Source organism: Tachyglossus aculeatus, chromosome 10 (assembly GCF_015852505.1).
Source record: "Tachyglossus aculeatus isolate mTacAcu1 chromosome 10, mTacAcu1.pri, whole genome shotgun sequence".
In the NCBI taxonomy this organism is placed as follows: domain Eukaryota; kingdom Metazoa; phylum Chordata; class Mammalia; order Monotremata; family Tachyglossidae; genus Tachyglossus; species Tachyglossus aculeatus.
Genome location: NC_052075.1, coordinates 39,370,895 through 39,392,943, shown reverse-complemented (window position 1 = coordinate 39,392,943; position 22,049 = coordinate 39,370,895). Strand labels below are relative to the sequence as shown.

Here is a 22,049-nt window from a genome sequence, read left to right as displayed (position 1 = left end):
TTTGGGAGAGTATAGACAACAATATAACAGAAACATTTGCTGCCCATAACAATCTTACAGTCTAGAGGATAGAAGGCAAAAGCAATGGCAGATATGCTAGCCAAAACAGGGTTTGGGCATCTTTGCTTACTGGATTGCATTGAATGAGATTTGGTTTAAGCTTAGTGAAAGCAAAGCTAGTGAAAGGTTTTCAAGATAGGCAAAAACCACCAGGGAAGTGCTGCACTTTCTGTTTCTGGCTTAGATAGTTCTGCCAGAATCCATTCTTGTTTTTAGAAACTGTCATTAGTATGTTACAACTTTTTTTTAAACGTGGTGTGATTTAAATAATATGCACAATGTCAGGAAGTGCAGGCTATTCAGGGAACAAGTTTTGTTGGAATTCCAGAGGAAGCAATTCTGATTATTTAGTTTCATGCTCTCATGCATTTAGGCCAGGGTTACCAATGCAGACAAAATATCAGCGAAATGCAGTTTAGGAACTGAGGAGACAGTAGTTTTCAAACTTATAGAAAGGTTAAATGCAGTTGGCCACGTAGTGCAGTGTGTGTATTTCGACAAAACTGGTCAGCTTTCCAAATCCTATAGCCTGTCCTAGCATTTGCAAATGAATGAAAGCAATTAGTGTACATGGTTAAAAAGTCAAAAGCACTAATCTTGCTGCTGTCTTTGGGGGTGGGAATTTTCCACATTTCCCTTTCTTTTTTTCCCGCCTCTCAAAGTATCACTGGGAGTACTCAGAAAATCAAAGAACTGAGCATTTTGTGAATGTGGCCATTTTAACCTGGGAGTGTTTTGTGCAAACCTTTGGCATTTACAGCTGTTCCAAGGCAATGTAATCTTGTCTGTAACATCCACTGTAATTGTCTTGTAGTTCCTTTGAGCAAAGGGAGGCAGTGTGCTCAGTACTGATGTGGTAGGTAAGAGGGTTTGATATGCACAAATGAGGACCATAAAATTCACTGTCCCCCTTACTTCCACACTGGAATTTGTAGAATTCATTGCTCAGCGTGCTACACTTAGGTGATTGGCCAATTGTGCGTCTCTTGATGATGTCTCTGCTTGTACTGTGGCTATCACTATTGAGTTTTAGGAGACTTGGTTTGACTAAGTAAATGCTTTTTTTATCTTTGTGTAGGTTTTAATGAAAGATATTGCCACCCCTATACCCGCCGAAGAGGTGAAGAAAGTGGTCAGAAAGTGTCTAGAGAAGGCAGCCTTGATCAATTACACTCGACTTACAGAATATGCCAAAATAGAAGGTCAGTTCAGTGAGCGATTGCTGGAGGCCTGAGAGATCCAGTGTTACCCATTAACTGAATATTCTGCTAGGAGTTCTTCCCCTTTCCTGAAGAAACCTGTACCAGAGCTAAGGGAAATGTCTCATTAGAATCTCAGCTGGTGAACTGTAGAGCTTTTTCCTCTTCATTTCTTTAATATGCCTCCTGGGACTCTACTTGAATGAAAGACCCAGGCTTCAAGCTTAAGTTGTCCTTTGTTCTTATTTTGAGTTTTCAAGAAACCAAATGATGTTTTCATGGTTGGGGAGGGCGGGGTTTATATGTGTGTGGGGTTTTTTTTTTAAGATTGCCGTAAGTATGTCTAACATTTAAACTGCTGGCCGCGTATTCTTTCCTCATCAATAGCAGTGTAATGTAATTTTATTTTCTCATGTGTTGTCGAACTTCTCTTGTAAATAGACTTGTTGATATCGTTAATGCTAGAGCAGACTGATTAAAAAAACCTGAGGAGACATTTTAATGACTTACACTACATTAATGTATTTGAAAGATCTTAGCACTCAGGAGAAGAATGTGCATTTTTTTTTCCTCTCTTCACAGGTTTCCTCCATTGAGGAGAATGAGCTTTAGAATACTTAGAAAATGAGTAGCCTGAAATCTGTATCCTGGTCATCGTGACTACCTTTCCGTTCAGTCCAATAGGTTGAAATAATAAGGGACCACAAAAATGGCTTAAAATGGTTAGCTGTCATTAACCTAAAACTCCCTTAATTCTTAACTTTAAGAGAAGAAAAAAGAAACTTACCGGCAATAAAAGTGATCACATAAGCTTCTAAGGAAAATTACAATCCACTTTTCATCCTCTGGGCTTGAAAATCCTTGTTCTCAAAATTGGGAAATGTGTTTGCTGAAAAAGAGAAGAAATTGGTCAAATTAAAAATAGGCATGATATCAACATTGGGGGAAATGAATTTAAATTGATGTGATTAGCTATATTATGGATTCAAGTTTTTCAGTTTCTCTCCAAATCTAGTTTAGCTCTCTGACAAGCATGAGTTAACCAACCTCCTGAGTGATTAACAAAAAAAGCCATCCCATCACTATGGCAACCAATATTATATCACAAGAGTAACAACATGAAACCTCCTTAGTAACCAGTTTAGCATCATTAATTATGATATCATGTTGTGTTAAAGCAAAGGGGATGCATATTAGATCATTGTGAGGAAAGAGGGAAGGAATACTGTTTGGCCTCTAAAGAACTGTCCAAATGATTTTTCTGGCTTGGGAACCTCAAGCTGTCCAAGATTGGCTGAAATAATTGATGTGAAAATAGACTTTGAAAATCAAGTCAATAAGATATAGGAAAATTGGGGAATAAGCCAATTCAGCGAACTAGTATTTATCTGTGTATCTGTATATGTAGCAGATAATTTGCATGCTTATTAGCTGCAACAAATAGTTGGAACTCAGCTATAGGAATGCTCCTTTATCCTTTTTGTGGTACTACGTTAAATCACTTGCCTCTCCAAAAGTATTTAAGGGAAAAGTAGATGCATTAACTTCCTAGATTGATCAGTTTAGCAATTTTCTACGCTATCGGGGATGATCCCCAGGGTCCAGGGGGGCTTTTCTACATCATTTTTAGGCAAAGGCGGCAGTGACACTGCCCTCGCTAATAACTTCATTATAGCACTGAAGTCCAGCTGGCAAAGAACTGCAAAAATCAGTCAGTCATCCTTACTGAGCGCTTACTGTGCAGAGCATTGTACTAAGTGCTTGGAGTACAATGTAACAGAGTTGGTAGACATGTTCTCTGCCTACAAGGAGCTTACAGTGTAGAGGGGGAAGCAGACATTAATATAAATAAATGAATTAAATGTATTTACATTAATACTGGGGAGCTGAGGATGGGATGAATGAAGGGTGCAAAATAAGCCCCTTTTATAATCTGGGGATTCTTCAGCCTGCTGTTTCTCATGTCAGAAACAACCTAGCAGAAAGGGCATGGGCCTGGGAGTCAGAAGGACCTGGGTTCTAAACCTAGCTCCACCACTTGTCTGCTGTGTGACCTTGGGCAAGTCACTTAACTTCTCTGTGCCTCAGGTACCTCATACATAAAATGGGGATTAAGACTGTGAACCCTGTGTAAGACAGGGGACTATGTCCAACCTGATTAAAGTGTATGTACCCCAGCGCTTAATACAGTGCCTGGCATATAGTAAACACTTAACAAATACCACTTTAAAAAAAGAAAGGGAAACGCAAGTGTTCCAAGAGCTGTGCTTCTTGCCGTTTTCTGGCATTGTCTTTGACCCCACCTGTGCGTAGGAAGGGGTCTTGTTGTGGCTGTTCCCGCCTCAGGCCAAATTCTGATTTGTCAGAGTGGAACAACTTGACCGGCTAAGTTCCAGAAGTCCATCCCCTTCAGCAACCTAAAGACTCACCATGACACTGATGCTTGGGCTGATCATGGGGCCAGATCGAGTTTGAATCCAACCCAGGGGAGGCTGATCCCTGTGCCTTTTGGGCCTGAGTGTCTTAATGGATCATGTTTTCAATCCATTTCTTCTCTCTTTCAAAAAGTCACTGCTCACTCTGTTCAAATACTTGGGGAAAAAAAGATCTTAATCCTCAGGGGTAAATACTTTCTCCCCCAAGTCCAGGGCTTTGCATTCATTGGAGATTTGTAACCATCTCATCATCCATAAAACAGCCCCTGGCATTTCTCTGTCACCCTCAGAGGAGACTTAGCAGTTTCAGAGTTTCTGATAGGCATGGTGCTGGTACACCTTTTGGGGTGTGTTTGGTGCATTTTTAGGGTTTATAGAAACTGTTTGGATTTGGGATGATGCTGGGGTTCCATGTTTTCTCTGAATTCTCTTTCCTTACGTTGTAGGCCCGGCAGAAAAGGAAGCAGGTGATTAACTCCCATGCATGCTTGTGCTGCATTTCCTGTGTGGTGTTTGAATTGTTGTGTACCATTGTTTCTCTCTTGCATGTTTTAACAAATTCCATCTCTGGGACCAGACTACAGAAAATTCTCCAATTGCCCTTATGTGAAGGGGTTCTGAGGAAAGGTACATGGCTTTTGTCTTGTTGGGGCCCATGGGTCTTTCCCCAAATCTCCCCCTTCTGAGAGAGGAAGGGGATAGTTCCTCACTGAAGAATATGTCATCTTGAGCCAGAAAACTGAGTGCTGCTGCTTGAAGTGCATGAAACCTGAGACTGGGCCATTTATTCAGGAAATGCACAGGCTTGGAATCCACAGTGGACAGTAGGACAGAAACGTGGTATCCCTGTATTCAGGAAGTAAACACAAGGTTAATGTAGAAGCCGTGAGGTGATCATGTCTTCCCCACCCTGGCTAGTTCCTTACTGAAAGCTGAGCCAGTTCTGAACTCCTCAACTAAAGGACCGACGGCAGGTGGCAGGGGAGAATTTGGAGAGGACTCAGCAGAGATCCAGAAAAGTAAGGAGAATGAAGAAAACCAAGGCCTTCTCAGAGAAGGATAGGTAAGAGGTCATGTCACGAGGTTTTCCAACTCCACTAAGCAGAGCCCAAGAAAGGCTGGGATGAAACTGCAGCCTGTGGCATCCAAGCTATGTAGAAAGACAGACTTACTGACTGTTGTTAAACATTGGTGTTTGGAATCCCCTTTTCCAAAATCTTTAGGATTAGGGTGGCCTCTCAAGTCTGGCAGGCATAGTGGAAACATGATTCTTGTGTGCCAGATGCGGGGGGTGCACCAGTCCAAAGTTACCATGTAGGGAATCTTCCGGTGAGCTTCAAGGTGCAATGAATGTCCTTTCTTGACATTTTCCTCCTCTGTTGTTCCCGCCCCAACATGAAACTTACAGTGGACAAGGGAAGTTAAACACAGCCAGGGGAAGGGTGAGGGAGAAGAGCCTGAGCTTTCTGCAGGCTTTGCTTCACTGCAGTGATCAATCCTTCAGTTGTATCTATTGAGTTCTTATTGTGTGCAGAGCATTGTAACTAAATGCTTGGGAGAGTTACTGTAACAGAATTGGTAGACACATTCCCTGCCCAAAATAAGCTTATAGATCACTGAATCAGGATCAGAACCAGGAAGGAGTGTGAATGAGGCATCTCCCTTCACACCCTCTAGACTGTAAACTCACTGTGGGCAGGGAATGTGTCTATTATATTGATGTACTGTACTCTCACAAGTGCTTAGTACAGTGCTGTGCACACTGTAAGTGCTCAAATGCCATTGACTGACTGACTGAGCCCCTTCCATCCATATAAGGTGCAGAAAATGGTGGCGGCAGTGGGAGTCTCAGCCCAGCAGAGACTGTGGCGTGGAGTCTCTCCCAACCCTTGAGCAGCATGCCCTCCCTGAAGTGCACTCTGGGACAGACTGAGGTGCCAGCCTCTGCCGACCACAGAGCTGTTCCAGCAATCCCAAGCCAGAGAGACTTTTAGAACTTTTAGAGTGGGAGGCAAGTACTAGGGACATCTCTGCCCTGGGGACCAGGGGAGGCTTTGTGTGGATTCAAGAGGGACGGATCCCTATACCAAGTGCTTGCATCCACCAATAGACTCTCACTCTAGACTGTAAGCTCACTGTAAGTAGGGAGTGTGTCTCTTTATTGTTTATTGTACTCTCCCAAGTGCTTAGTACAGTGCTCTGCACACAGTAAGCACTCAGTAAATATGATTGGCTGACTGACCTCACACCGATGACCCAACCTAATAATGTTAAGTATGGCTGCTCCTCCCACTACCTCCAATCTGAGGACTTAGATCTCTCCTCTTTCGTCATTGGCCTTAGGACTAGCTCCCAGTCCTCTCCACAAAGAGAACTGTGAATCCATCCAACAACATCACAGCAGCAGCAGCAGTATTTCCTGAACTGCTACACTGTCCTAGATGCTTGGGAATATTCACAGAAGTAGAAGACACAGTCCCTGTGTGTCTCAAGGAGTGCCCTCAAGGAGTTTACAGTCTAATGGGGGAGACCGAAAGATATAAATTGCCACACATAGGCGAGGGAAAAGATACAAATGATGAAAGCTAAATAATTGATAATAAAGATATGCGTGCTAAAGAGGCTGAAAGCTAGGTAGGGGATAGGATCAGAAATGAGGCAGGTAACTGCAAATAGCTGAAGAGCTTTTCCTGTGCCTAGCAGGACAGCAAGTGGCAAATGTAGGTATTTGTGGTATTTGTTAAGCGCTTACAAGGTGTCAAGCACTGTTCTAAATTCTGGGGTAGATACAAGCTAATCAGGTCAGACATAGTCTCCCTTCCACATGATGCTTACAGCTTAACTAGGAGGGAGAAAACAGATCTTAATCCCCATTTTACAGATGAAGCCCCAGAAAAGTGAAATAACTTACCCAAGGTCCCACAGCAGACAAGTGATGGAGTCGGGATTACAACCCAGGTCCTCTGACTTCCCAGGCCGGTGTTCTTTCTACAGGATGTGCTTAGCAAATGCCACGATTATTATTTCTTTGCAACTGTTCACATTTTACATTTTAGTAGTAGTATTAATGGCATGCATTACGCGCTTTCTGGGTGCAAAGTGCTGTAGCAAGTGCTGGGAAAAAATACCCCAGTGAGATTTAGACAGGATCCCCAGCCCTTGAAGAGCTCACAGTCTCAGAATAAAATGGTGGAAGAGAGTATCTGTAGATAAAAACACTTGTTCTTTTCAATCTGATGACTGAACTTGCACTGTGAAAGCAGTCTTTTGGGGTTGTTTTTTTCACTGACACTTTCAGAAACACATAACCTTTCCTTTAAAGGAAATTGTCAGCAGTTTTGAGGGGGGAGCAGAGCTAATGTTTTCATTCAGAGAATTGCGTAAGTGCATCAACAGTCCCTGAAGAGTCTAATAACAAGGCAGCGCTCTCTCCCTCACACAGACTGTCATATTGTGTTAAGAAGACGGCTCCTTGGTGCTTGCCATTGACCTTTGACCCCTTTGCCATAGATTTTGTACCTTTTGCTCATTAGGACTGCAGAAATGCAGAGGTGCCCTGAACAAAAGGTACCCTGTAGCGAACATGCAAATTGTTTATGTGGCGAGAATCTTTTTGAGCCGTCTGGTTGCCAGGTTCCCAGGTCTAACCCCCAAGTGCTCTCCTTTTCACAGTGTCTTGATTGTCCGGGATTCAGAGTGCTTTCCCAGAAGGCTGTAGTTGCTTACTTTTAAGGGTAGAAGTTGCCCGGTAAGGCGCCCTTACATCATTAGGTTGTATTTGCCATCTGGATGACATTTTAATTTAGCACTCTATTGTCAGATTATAATGATTAAAAGTAAAATCTGGGCAGCATGAGGATTTGCATGTAGAGGAGCAGAGATAACACCTGATCATGTCACAAGCTAAATCGGGGATGAAATTGCTTCTGGCTGAAGGTGGCTAATTGTTTATTAACAACTCACTTAAAATGAGGGAAAAAGACGGCTTTGGCCAAGAACAAAAGTGTAGGGAGTGTCTCCATAGAATTCTCCACAAATATATATCCCTAATCAATTTTCCTTCCAAATATGTGTCCAAGCATGTATTTGGGGTATTTCTAAAACAGAAATATTAGAGCTTGTTTATTGTGGGCCCACAGCTATAAATTGTGCTTTTCAACAGGTAATATATTTTTTTTAAATCCCACTCTAAAGAGCATCCAGGGGATTGTTGATTGATCATTCTTATTCCCAGCCTTTCCTTAGGAGAAAAGCAGCAGGGATGCCGTATAGAATCCTGACCTGAGAATCTCCAGCCCTGTTTAAGCTCTGCCACTGATTCACCCTGCTACCTGGGGCAGATAACTCTCGGGACCTCTGTGTCCCCATACAAAACAAGAAAAATGAAGACAATGAACTTTCCGTCTGTTTTTCGAGCAGTGCTGTGCTTGGAAAGGAAACACTTAGAGATCCTAACAAGAAAACTGTGTGTGTGTGTGTGTGTGTGTGTGTGTGCGTGTGTGTGTGTGTGCGTGTGTGTGTTATCCTCTTGAGTACAATCAGGTATTTGTTCTTGCTATTAGGCCATGATGGCTGACTTTACCAAGGAGTTGTTATTTTGGGTGATCATAGATGAAGACCACAGTTAATGCCTCTAAACACAGGAGACCCGGGGACAAACAGGATTATTGACGTTGAAGAGGCGAGTGGAGAGTTATCTGGTCGTGTGGTGAGAGGGCTTTGCTTGTGCCATAGAGCTCTGCGTAAGCTTTCAATTAGCATAATCTACACAGAAAAACCTGTGGGTTGTGCAGTTGCATAAGTGCCTGGAAAGCTATCTAAGCCCATTCCCCTTTCAGAGACAGAATACACTCAGGGGCTCCAATAGGGTGTTCGGCCGACTTGAACTGAGATTCCATTGCTTCCTCCAGAGCCTGCAAGGGGAAGTTATCAAGGTTTTCTGGCTTGGGCTATCTTTGCCTCAGATGCCATGAAACAATTCAGTTTTTTATTGAAAAACAAAAAGTGCTCTGATGGAGAAGCAGCAAGTCCACCTGGATAGAGTGGCCCGGGAGTCAGAATGACCTGGGTTCTTATCCCAGCTCCGCCACTTGTCTGCTGTGTGACTTTAGGCAAGTCACTTAACTTCTCGGTGTCTCAGTTACCTCATCTGTAAAATGGGGATTAAGACTGTAAGTCCATGTGGTACAGGGACTGTGTCCAACCTAATTTTAACTTGTATCTACCCCAGCACTTAGTACAGTGCCTGATACATAAAAATCTCCAGTGAAGCAAAAACTTCTCACTCTCGGCTTCAGGGCTCTCCATCACCTCGCCCCTTCCCACCTCACCTTCCTTCTCTCCTTCTACAGCCCAGCCCACACCCTCCGCTTCTCTGCCACTAACCTCCTCACTGTGCCTTGTTCTCATCTGTCCCGCCGTTGACCCCTGGCACATGTCCTACCTCTGGCCTGGGATGTCCTCCCTCCTCACATCCGCCAAACTAACTCTCTTTCCTCCCTTCAAAGCCCTACTGAGAGCTCACCTCCTCTTGGAGGCCTTCCCAGACTGAGCCCCCCTTTTTCTCTGCTCCTCCTCCCCTTCCCATCGCCCCTACTCCCTCCCTCTGCTCTACTCTCTTCCCCACCCCACAGCACTTGTGTATATTTGTACATATTTATTATTGTATTTATTTTATTTATGATGTTTATATATCTATAATTCTATTTATTTTGATGCTATTGATGCCTGTGTACTTTTTTTATTTTGTTGTCTGTCTCCCCCTTCTAGACTGTGAGTCTGTTGTTGGGTAGGGATTGTCTCTATCTGTTGCCAAATTGTACTTTCCAAGTGCTTAGTACAGTGTTCCACACACAGTAAGCGCTCAATAAATACAATTATGAATGAATGAAGTATTCCATTCATTCTTTCATGCATTCAATAATATTTATTGAGCACTTACTGTGTTCAGAGCACTGTACTAAGTGCTTGGGAAAGTACAATACAGCCCATGTGGCAGGTCCCCGAATGGGTGGACACAGTCAAGCTAGCCAAACACAAAGAATTGGCGCCTTATGACGAGAACTGGTTCTACACTCGAGCTGAAAGTGCCTAACAGGCACCAGGACTATTAGTTTCCTGTCTGTGCTTGGCACCCTTGGAGATGGAACAGCTGGGCCCGTTGCAGAGTGGGAATGGTTTTGCTTCCTCCCTTCAAAGCCCTACTGAGAGCTCACCTCCTCCAGGAGGCCTTCCCAGACTGAGCCCCCTCCTTCTTCTCCCCCTCTTCCCCATCCCCATCCCCCCGCCTTACCTCCTTCCCCTCCCCACAGCACCTGTATATATGTATATATGTTTGTACATATTTATTACTCTATTTTACTTGTACGTATTCATTCTATTTTATTTTGTTAATATGTTTTGTTTTGTTGTCTGTCTCCCCCTTCTAGACTGTGAGCCCGCTGTTGGGAAGGGAACGTCTCTATATGTTGCCAACTTGTACTTCCCAAGCGCTTAGTACAGTGCTCTGCACACAGTAAGCGCTCAATAAATGCGATTGAATGAATGAATGAATGGCTGCTAGCTCATACAGAGTGCTGTACTATGAAGTGACATGTTTCCTATCCACAAGGAGTTTACTCTAATAGGGGAGATGGATATAAGAATATTTACAGGAGTAGTTTAAATCCATTGAATGTACAAATGAATAGACAAGGATGCTAAGGATGGGTATAAAATCATAGGTGCTATAGAGGCAGTGTGGTCTAGAGAGAGGCAGCATGTTCTAGTGGAAAGAACATGGATTTGGGAGTCAGAAGGACCTGGGTTCCAATCCCTGCTACACCTCTTGTGTGCTATGTGAGGCTGGGTAAGTCACTTCACCTGTCTGTACCCCAGTCCCCTTAACAAGTACCATAAAAAATGATTTCTTGTGGGATAGCTGTCCGCTAAAGAAGGTTCCCATTTTTTTCCTCCTGCCCTTCCATTACTCAGTGGCACTCTAATGTAACTCTGTTTCTAACAGTAATAATAATAATTGTGGTATAAGTTAAGCACTTACCATGTGTCAAGCACTGTTCTAAGTGTCAGGATAGATACAAGCAAATCAGGTTGGACACAATTCCTGTTTTATATGGGGCTCACAGTCTTAATCCCCATTTTACAGATGAGGGCACTGAGGCACAGAGAAGTGAAGTGACTTGTCCCTTGTCACACAGCAGACAAGTGGTGAAACGGGGATTAGAGCCCATGTCCTCTGACTCCTAGACCTGTGCTCCTTCCACTAGGCTATGCTCCTTCCTTTCTAGTTCGGATTGCAATAGAGAGATTTTTTTCCTCCCTGCAGAGCTTATCGTTTTTTGTTACTTTAGAACAGTGCTTGGCACATAGTAAGCGCTTAACAAATACTATCATTATTTTTATTATTATTTACAGGCCTGGCACCCTGCAGCCTCTTGGCTACTGCAGAGTGGCTAGCAGGGGAAGGAGAGGCATGGGGAAGGCAGGAAGGGCCACAAGGAGACAATAGAGCACCAACAGCAACAGCAGTCAACCTTAGATCAGCAACTAAAGGCCAGGGTGAAAGCAGGACCTATCAGTTACCAATTCAGCAGGGCAACTGAGGACAATTTTTGTGTGTGCGTGCCACATGACTGGGATGGCGAATCCCACATTCGCCCTCTCAGGCGCATACACCTCCAACGTCAGCGGCCTCACCTTCGAGTTTGAAGGACACTGCTCTGTGGATTTTATGCTGAAATAGGATCTGCTTTTCCAGGAAAACTCAGTTCCTCAGCTCTGGTGCAGTGCTCTGGTCTGTTTTGAAGAGCAATTTTGTCTAATGTCTTGGAAAAGCCAGGGCTACTCCTGAAATGCATGAATAGTGATAATGCAGGAGGAAAGCCTCAAGAACCTGAAAAGGATGTAGGATGTAGAAGTGTGAGCTATCTGTAAAAGACAAAGAGTTAGAATGACTCGGTGTACCCCCTAGGCTCCTAATTCAAACAAAACCCCGAGGCTGACAGAGCAGTGGTCCAGGCCACTCGTTCAGACCAACCAGAAATGGAACAATGGCAGCACTCATCCATTCATTCAATCAGTTGTACTTATTGAGCGCTTACTGTTTGCAAAGCATTGTACTAAGCGCTTGGGAGAATACATTATAACAATAAACAGACACATTCCCTGCCCACATTCCCAACCTGTGACATTGCTGTTGATTTGTTTACATCGCGTCTTCATTGTGCTGATTTTGATTGTCCCAAAGTGGCACAAACATGCCATCTGTGGGAGCTCAGCAAGCGTTTCTTATCTGCCGTCTTCTTTTCTTCTATATTAATGTCTATCTTTATATTAATATCTGTCTCCTCCTCTAGACTGTAAGCTCATTGTGGGCAGGGACTCTTTATTGTTACATTGTACTCTAAGATGCAACGTAGATACTAGTACAGTTTTCTGCACATATATTCATATTGAGTTGTATTTATGGAGCACATACTGTGTGCACAGCACTGTACTAAGCACTTGGGAGAGTATGATACAAAAAGAAACAGGCACATTCCCTGTTCTCAGTAAGTGCTCAGAAAATACAGTTGACTGACTGACTTTTCTTGAATGACGTCTAAGCTACAACCCTAGCTGTGCAGTTCCATCCTACGTCCAGCAACCTAGTGCGTGCCCAGAAACTGTGAGTGGCCATCACAGGGCAGGGAGGGAGCAAGGCTGTTGTTGCCCGGGAGATGTCCAGCTCAATCACCCTTCAGTTTTTTGGCTGCCCTGCTGAGGAGCATGGAGGAATTACGGGAGATGGCCAAGGACAACAGGGAAGATTAGTAGGAAACTGATTGGACTGCAGCAGCAACAGCCATCATTTTTAGATCAATAACAAAAGACTGTGGCTGTTGCCCTTTGTTCATTCATTCAGTCATATTTATTGAGCGTTTACTGTGTGCAGAGCACTGTACTACGCACTTGCAAAGTACAATTTGGCAACAGAGACAATCCTTACCGAACAACGAGCTCACAGTCTAGAAGGGGGAAACAGTCAACAAAACATGTAGACAGGCATCAGTGGCATCAAAATAGATAAAAAGAATTATATATCTACATACATCATTAATAAAATAAGAATAATAAATATGTACAACTATACACAAGTGCTGTGGGGTGGGGAAGGGGGTAGAGCAGAGGGAGGGAGTAGGGGTGATTCCCTACTATGTCTAGCTCCTCTTCATTTTTACAAAGGACACAACCAATGGTGAAATCCTTTGAGGGCTGTTGAAAGGACAGTGCATGCCCAGCACTGTCAGTCAGTGGTGTTCCCCTCTATATTCACTCAATTAATCAATAGTTTTTATTGAGCACTTACTGTGTGCAGAATGCTGCACTGAGCACTTGGAAGAGTACAACATAACAGAGTTTGTAGGCACATTCCCTGCCCACAGCGAGCTTATAGTCTAGAGAGGGAGACAGACATTAATACAAATAAATAAATTATGGATATGAGCTGAGAGAGGAGAATAAATGCTGCAAATCCAAATGCAAGGGCGATTGCACAGTAGTACATCCAAGTGGGGCTAAAGGGTTTGTCCTAGATAAGGCCTGGCTTGATCTTCGAGCCTGCCTCCCGATGTCCCAGATTTTGTGAAAATCTTACACTGAGAGCAACCCCTTTCTGATTGCTACCCGCCAGGCTGTTTTTGTCTGCTGACGTGAGAGGTGTAGGGAACTTGGGAAAATCCTTGGTACGGGCTAGATTTTGTTGAGAGATGTGATGTGATATCTGTTCTGATTATGGGAGTTACTTCGGAGTCCACTGCATGCCCCTGACTGCCACAGATGCTCATAATAATAATAATGATGATATTTGTTAAGTACTTACTAAGTGCGAAGCACTGTTTTAAGTGCTGGAGGGAGATACAATGTGATCAGGTTGTCACACATGGGGCTCACAGTCTTCATCCTCATTTTACAGATGAGGTAACTGAGGCACAGAGAAGTTAAGTGACTTGCCCAAAGTCACACAGCTGACAAGTGGCAGAGCTGGGTTTAGAACCCATGACCTCTGACTCCCAAGCCCAGGCTCTTTCCACTGAGTCACGCTGCTTCTCTCTGAACAACCTTAGTTAAGATAGTAGTAGTAATAGTATTTAGTGAGTGCTTACTGTGTGCAGAGTACTATACTAAGTGCTGGGAAAAATTATCCAGCTGAGAATTAGACCTAGTGCCTGTTCCTCAGGAGTGCTCACAATCTGAAAGTAAAAAGAAGAGGGAATGACAACTGTCAAGATGTGTTCTCTTTAACAGAAACCCCTCTCGAAGCAATATTGGACTCTTCCATATGTTCATTTAAACGTGTAAGCCTGGGAAGTACTTGAATGTCCCAGAAGAAATTAAAATTCTTCCATTCTGTTTGGTTCTAGGTACCTCATTATTATTATTATATTTGTTCAGTGCTTTGTGTGAAGCACTATTCTAAGTGCTGGGGTAGAAACGAATTAATTGGGTCATTTGAAGCAGTCATTGCATCCTCAGGTAATTATTCTCCAGACTATTTAATCTGTCTCCCCACCCAGATTGCAAGGTCCTTGAGGGTAGGGATCGTGTCGGATAATTTCGTTGTCCTCTCCCAAATTCGTAGTACAATGGCCTGCACTCTATAGGCACTAAGTGAAATACTAATGATGATGATGATGATCCAACTTGTACTTCCCAAGCGCTTAGTACAGTGCTCTGCACACAGTAAGCGCTCAATAAATACGATTGAATAAATGAATGAATGATGACTCTTTCAGTAACTTTTGGCAGTGAGCAGTGGCGGACCTAATCTGTTACCTTTACTGTGCAGACATGGAAGCATTCAGCACCTTTTCACCAATAGGTATCAAGCTTGGTTAGGGGTGTCTGGCTTTCTTTGACCTCTTATTTTATTGCATCTTTTTCAAGTCTTTTTGATAGAAGGTAACTGGTGAGGTGTTAATTACCCACTTGAAATATTACCCTTCCTTCCACCAGCCATCTTGCTTTTTTTCAGTCATGTCTAAGTTGAAAGCAGATGATTGATGACTTCCACTATTTATTTACTGAAAGGTGCTGACAGGTAAACTCGGCGACATCGAGCAGCTTGTCTCCCTCAGCACCTTGTTAATCTGAGCAGTGCAGAAACACTGTCACAGTCTTTTCCATTCGGGCAGAGCCATGTAATAAAAACTGACAGAACAGATTTCCACATCTTTATTTCTCAGGAGAGTTGCAGATGTAGTCCAGACCAGGTGAATTCTGCTTGAAAAGTGCTAAGAGTTCCGCACTTCTAGACTGAAGCTGGTTGGACAGGAGCAATGGGGACTAGATTCAGAAGACCCAGGTTCTAATCCCTTAGGCAACTCACTTTGCTTCTCTGTGTCTCCATTTCTTCTTACGAAAACTGGGGATTCAGTACCTGTTCTCCCTCCTACTTAGACTATGAGACATGTGGGACCTGATGAACCCGTATCTACCCAAGAACGTAGACCGAGACTTGACACCTACTTAACAAATACCATAAAAAAAGAAAAAAAAACAGGGTAAAGTACTCATCACTACATCACCATTATCAATAACAACAGCATTTATTTTAGTGCCTACTGTGTGCAGGTCACTGCACTAGGGGCTCAAGAATATTCAGTAGAAGTAAAGAGCATGGTTCCTGCTCTCATGGAATTTACAGTATAATCAGAGGGAAAATGGGCACAGTCTGCAAATGGAATAGAAGGGAGAGTAATCACAGAAAAATAAATGATAATGACAGAAATACAGTTAAATAAACAGATACACAGAAGTGATTGAGGTGGCTACTGGAATGACAGGACCAGGAAGATAGGGTTTCATCAGGGAATATCTCCTGGAAAAGGTGACCTTTTAATAATAATTATGGTATTTGTTTAGCATACACTATGTGTCATGCACTCTACTAAAGACTTTGGTAGGTACAGTATAAACAGATTTGACATAGTCCCTGTCCCACCTGGAGTCAAAAATCTAAGGGGAAGGGAGAATAGGTATCTTATCCACTTTTTACAGATGAGGAAATTGAGGCATGGAGAAGTTATATGTTAAGTGACTTGTCCAAGGTCACACAGCAGGCACGTACCAGAGGTAAGATTAGAACCAGGCCCCTCTGACCTGGGGGCCTTGATAGAAGGGAGGCAGATACTGTGGTGGAGCTGACAAAGCAAGCATTCCAGGCTTGGAGAATAGTGAAAAGAACCAGTCAGAGATAGTAGAGAGTTGCTAAGCAAAGGTTGAACTGGAACTTATCCAAACCCTAGAATTTGTCTCATTTTGGTTCTTTCACTTCCCACAAAACTTTGGGGTCTCAATATAGGTAGGCAGATTGCCCAACTCATTAGCCTAGAACACGAGCCCTCAGGCTAGAGAAAAGCCAGACCCAGAACAGGAGCCATGAACGTCGCCTTTTGACCTCTGGTTCTGCTAACGTCCAATGGGAACGGCCCTTTGGGAAGAGTTCTTGGGATGTTTGTGAGCTGGGGATTTTTTTTAACTATTTGGCAGGGATGTCCTGACAAAACCTTGCTGTGCACTCAGACAAAAATAAAACTCTGCAAATCTCCTCATTGATCACACACCAAATCTCCCAGTCTCTAGTATCTTCCCCCTCCCCACTCTGCTAAGCAGTTGTTAAGTGCTTACTATGTGTCAGGCACTGTTCTAAGCACTGGGTTAGATACAAGATAATCGGGTTGGACACAGTTCAACCTGTGATGATGATGCTTTCATCCAGGCTCTTATGTCTGAGGTCTCTAGTTCCTGATTACATATAGGAACTGGCCAGTTTGGATCCTATCCTATTTCTCCTGGCCCATGCCCAAATCCCATTGCTCCCCTGCCAGCCAGTGGCTGGGAATTGATGATTAACTCAATTGATGATTCAGGCCCAATTGTTCATTTGATTGTGGTCATGGGATAATTACTCTGAAGTATGAGATTATTAGCGTGGCCAGTTCTGAGAAAGCTTGAACGGGTACTGTTGCATGAAGCGCCTTGATCATTACACTAGCAGGTCCCAGGAGGAGCTGTGGATTTAAAAGGCCACACAATTATTGTTTCCCTACACCTAGATTGCTGATCCTCTCTATGATTATCAATAGTTCAAGGAAACCCTCCCCCTTTTGGATTAGTTCATTTCACTGAAACTGTGCTTGGAACCTTAAGAGACATGTTTTCCAGCTAGAAAAGAATTCCTGTAGCTTGGAATGGATCCTTTCCTGCTAATAGCTCCAGTCTCTCCCCAGAATCCTGTCCAAAAGTTGCTGGTGATGGGTTTTTAAAGGAAATATGGAGCTAAAGACCAAGGTATCTCAAAATTTTTGAGTCTCTTCACAAACTGATCCCCATGCCATTTTCGCTAATGTTGGGGTCCCAGTGGTCAGGAGGGGGATAGAGGCAGGGGGGCGGGGTGGGACTGGCAAGGCAAGGACTGGGGGCTCTAGAAAGCTGCAGTAAATTCTGGGAAAGTAAAAAACTATAGAGACAGTAAACACGACACATGCCCATAAAGAGCTTACATCTAGAGGGGGAGATAAACATTAAAATATATTACAGAGAGGGTGCTTTGGGGTTGAGATATCAAAGTGCTTAAGGAGTACACAACCAAATGCATAAGCAAAAAAGAGGGGAGGGCGGATAGGGGATGTGAGGACTTAGCCAAGAATCAGACTCCCTCCCCACTGCAGAGCAGAACCTGAGGAGACCCAAGAATTGACCTGTCCCCCTGTGGTGTCCTTCAGGCCGTCTTCCACACAGAATAGTGAGCAAATCTCTGTTTGCCCAGGTCACTTTTCTTAAAAAAATATTTTGCACACATTTCTCACTCAGAAATCTCCAGTGTTTGCTCCTTTATCCCCATATCAAATAGAAACTCCTTACCATCAACTTTAAGCCACTCAGTCAGTTAATCTCACTCATTTCCCAAAACAATGCAGCCCTCACATTTCACCCTAATGCCAACCCACCTAATGTACCTCAGTCTCTTCTCACTTCTGACCCCTTGCTCACTTCCTCCCTCCACCCTGGAAATCCCTTCCCCTTTCTATCCAACAGACCACCACTCTACCATCTTCACAGACCCACAAAAATCATAATTCTTCCAGGAAACCTTTCCTAACTAGCTTCTCATTTCCCTACCTTATTTGGCCTTCCTTCTGCATTGCCTGTGCACTTGACACTTGCCCCATCCACAGCACTCATGTAGCCCTCTAGACTGCAAGCTTGTTTGTGCACAGGGAATGTATCTACCAACTCTGTTATATTGTACTCTCCCAAGTCCTTAGTGGAGTGCTCTGCACACAGTAAACACTAAATAAATACAATTGATTAATTGATTGATTGATATCCATATACTCTCCCATTTCACTTATTTGTAATTTTTTTTAATGTCTGTCTCCCCAACTAGATTATAAGGTCCTTGAAAGCAGGGATCATGTCTACCAACTCTCCTTGTATTATACTCTCCTAAGTGTTTAGTACAGAGCACAGCACACAGTAAATATCAAATAAATATCTCTGATGATTGTGCTAAATCATTGGGTGCGCAGTGGCAAATCTGGTACCACTGGACTCAGAAGGCTTTAAGATAAGGGAGCGATTCTGCTAATATGAATGCTTTCATTTCCTCCCATCCCCCTTTCCCCTGAAAGCTGATTAACTCTTCAACACACTCAGCAGTACAAGCGACAATTTGTGTGAATCTGGGAAAACAGAGGGTCGTCTGAGGTGCTGGAGAAATGAAAGATTGAAACTCGTGTTTAGAACATTTTAAGGAAAACTTCACAAATACTTGTGCTTGTTTCTTCACAATATCCCAGATTAGTTTTAATAGCTAACAAACTTACCAGTGGCTGTAATAGGGCATTGAATAAACCTTGTCTTGTCCCCTTGCATGTTGACAGTATGGAATAAACTGAAGACTGAATGCTTAATGATACTTGATAAAGAATAATGGTATTTTATTTCCCTTTAAGGAAACCAAGTATAGCATACTTCACTTTAAAGGGTTTCAAAGTGGCCATTATTTTTCTGATACTGAGTTTGAGCATTGTTCAATCTATCTAATCTAGAAAGGGTGAAATGATTTAGAAGGTTTTAAATTTTCCTAAGGACACAGAACACTTTCACCATCTGAGAAAGATGATTTAGTGAAGTTATTATCAAAAGGAATAGCAGTTTATAACCACGTGTGTTTTCCACCCAGAGCTAAACTTTCAGAGTGTCACTATTGTTGTTTTACAGGATTTCAAAATTTCTGGGTGAGGGTTGTTGTCTTAGGCTTTCAATCTCTCCATGACTGTGCTAGTTAGTTCTCCTTGCAGTTCTTTAATGGTCTTTAGCTTCCTTGTCCTATTACCTATGGGGTTGTTAATGTCTATTTTCGGAGTGCCATGATGTCTAATACGGCAGAGACATGTTGCAGCCCTCCTAGAAATTACCACTAGATTGTAAGGTCATTGAAGGCAGGGATCATGTATAATAATGATTGTCGTGGCATTTCTTAAGCACTTACTCTGTGCCAGGCACTGTACTGTATACTGGGGTGGATACAAGCAAACTGCTGCTCTCACCTCCGCAACATCGCCAAGATCCACCCTTTCCTCTCCATCCAAACCGCTACGCTGCTGGTTCAATCTCTCATCCTATCCTGACTGGATTACTGCATCATCCTCCTCTCTGATCTCCCATCCTCCTGTCTCTCCCCACTTCAATCTATACTTCGCGCTGCTGCCCGGATCATCTTTGTGCAGAAACACTCTGGGCATGTTACTCCCCCCTTCAAAAATCTCCAGTGGCTACCAGTCAACCTATGCATCAGGCAAAAACTCCTCACTCTCAGCTTCAAGACTGTCCATCACCTCGCCCCCTCCTAACTCACCTCCCTTCTTTTCATCTGCAGCCCAGCCCGCACCCTCCACTCCTCTGCGTCTAACCTCCTCACTGTGCCTCTTTCTCGCCTGTCCCGTTGTTGACCCCTGGCCCACGTCCTCCCCCTGGCCTGGAATGCCCTCCCTCTGCACATCCGCCAAGCTAGCTCTCTTCCTCCTTTCAAAGCCCTACTGAGAGCTCACCTCCTCCAAGAGGCCTTCCCAGGCTGAGTCCCCTCCTTCCTCTCCCCCTCCCCATCCCCCCCACCCTACCTCCTTCCCCTCCCTACAGCACCTGTACAGTGCTCTGCACATAGTGCTCAATAAATACAATTGAATGAATGAATGTATATATGTTTGTACAGATTTATTACTCTATTATTTTACTTGTACATATTTACTATTCTATTTATTTTATTTTGTTAGTATGTTTTGTTTTGTTGTCTGTCTCCCCCTTCTAGACTGTGAGCCTGCTGTTGGGTAGGGACCCTCTCTATATGTTGCCAACTTGTACTTCCCAAGCACTTAGTACAGTGCTCTGCAAACAGTAAGCGCTCAATAAATACTATTGAATGAATGAATGAATGAATGAATACAAGCAAATCAGATTGGACACAGTCCATGTCTCTCATGGGGCTACAGTCTTAATCCCCATTTGACAGATGAGGGAACAGAATAATAACAATAATAATAATAATGATAATAATAATAATAATAATAATAATAATAATAATAATGGTATTTGTTAAGCACTTACTATTTGCCAAGCATTTCTAAATGCTGGGGTAGCTACAAGGTAATCAGGTTGTCCCACGTGAGGTTCACAGTCTTAGTCCCTATTTTACAGATGAGGTACCTGAGGCACAGAGAAGTGAAGTGGCTTGGCCAAGGTCACATAGCAGACAAATAGTGGATCTGGGGCTCACAGCCAAAGTGGGAGGAGAGCAGGTATTGAAGCACCATTTTGCACAGGAGGAAATTGAGACACAAAGAAGTTGTGATGTGTCCAAGGTCACCGAGCTGGTATTAGAATCCAGGTTCCCTAATTCCCAGACCTGTGCTCTTTCCACTAGACCACACCACTTCTCTTTGGATCTTCTAGTTTCACAGAGGCTAACAGGGCTTGGGAAAGTACAATACAATAATAAACAGTGGCATTCCCTGCCCCCAATGAGCTTACAGTCTAGACCGGGAGAGCATGTAACCTCAAGTATAGCTCTGCTAGGAGGCTAGAGAATGGTTGGGACAAATTTTGACCCTACCTAGCCAGCTAAAAAAAGGGAGAAGTGAAATTAGAGCCAAAGAGGCTGTGGAAGCCCAAGAAGAATTCACCAAAACTGGGAGCAGAGGGGCACAAAGCTATAGGAAAAAATAATGAGGGGTAAAGGATGCTTCTCCAGAAAGATGATTAAAAATAACTAGGAAGAGTTCAGAAAGAAGTTGGGAGTAGCAGCAGTATTGAGCTTGAAGAGTGTTGAATGAGGATTTCTCTTGAGCAGGGCAAGGCAACGATAGAGAGCAGCACAAGAAGAAGATTGAAGGTTCAGATTACATCCACAATTCGGGAACAACTGCATTGAACTAAACACCCAGGAAGTCACATCCAGGCAAGAGTGATCCTGACATCAATCCCAGCAGTAATTTAGGAAAAAATTGAATGCACCATTTGTACTGTGAAAGAGCAGCAGCGTGGCCTTGTGGATAGCGCCCTGGTGTGCTGCTGAGACCGGCTGAGCTGGCACCCCTGCTTAGATTAGCCAGGGGCCTCTGGTCCCAGGGAGAAACCAACCTCACCTTAGCCTTAGGGAAACCCAAGCTGCGGCACTCTCTCCAGGTGGGAAGCATTGAGAAGCAGTGCTGCCTAGTGAATAGAGTATGGGCCTGGGAGTCAGAAGGACATGTGTTCTAATTCCGACTCTGCCCCTTGTCTGCTGTGTGCCTCAGTTCCTTCATCCGTAAAATGGGGATTAAGACCTTGAGCCCTAGGTGGGACAGGGACTGTCTCCAACCCGATCATCTTCTATCTACCCCAGTGCTAGGGCTTAATATGGTACTTGGCCCATAGTGAGCCCTTAACAAATATCACAGTTATCATTATTACTATTACTATTATTATTATCTGCAGGCTGGGGCCCAGTCAGAGCCTTGGCTCCAGCTCCCATCAGGATATGGGCAGGCAGCCTCTCTGAGGGTGGGGGGAGAGGCAATAAGAAGGGATCAGGATCCCTTCCTGGGCCTCTCTGACCCTGCCAAACAGATGGGAGGCCAGAGAGAGTGGACGGCCGACAAGCCTCCAGCCCCAGTCTTGACTCGTCTCATAGCGCGTAGCAGCATCCTCTCTCCCATTTGTATTTTTGCTGTGCCTCGAGTCACACTGTGTGCTCAGAGGAATGCACGATGTCATGTGTTTCCTCTTCAGTGACCAACAGCACCTGGCTAGTGTCAAAGACAACAAATACCTACTA

General features: G+C 43.7%; 1 protein-coding gene across 10 annotated transcripts in view; it reads left to right on the top strand.

The window, feature by feature from the left end:
* The window catches only part of CADPS2 (calcium dependent secretion activator 2), a 371,455-nt gene that overhangs the window by 254,872 nt on the left and 94,534 nt on the right, over positions 1-22,049 (top strand). For 6 of the 10 annotated variants that reach the window (XM_038752455.1, XM_038752452.1, XM_038752450.1 and 3 more), the window contains exons 16-17: positions 1,139-1,262; positions 4,141-4,161. In XM_038752455.1, the coding sequence (XP_038608383.1) occupies positions 1,139-1,262; positions 4,141-4,161 (145 nt within the window). The remainder of the gene's footprint in view (positions 1-1,138; positions 1,263-4,140; positions 4,162-22,049) is intronic. The other 4 variants (XM_038752460.1, XM_038752456.1, XM_038752457.1 and 1 more) reach the window with 1 other exon arrangement.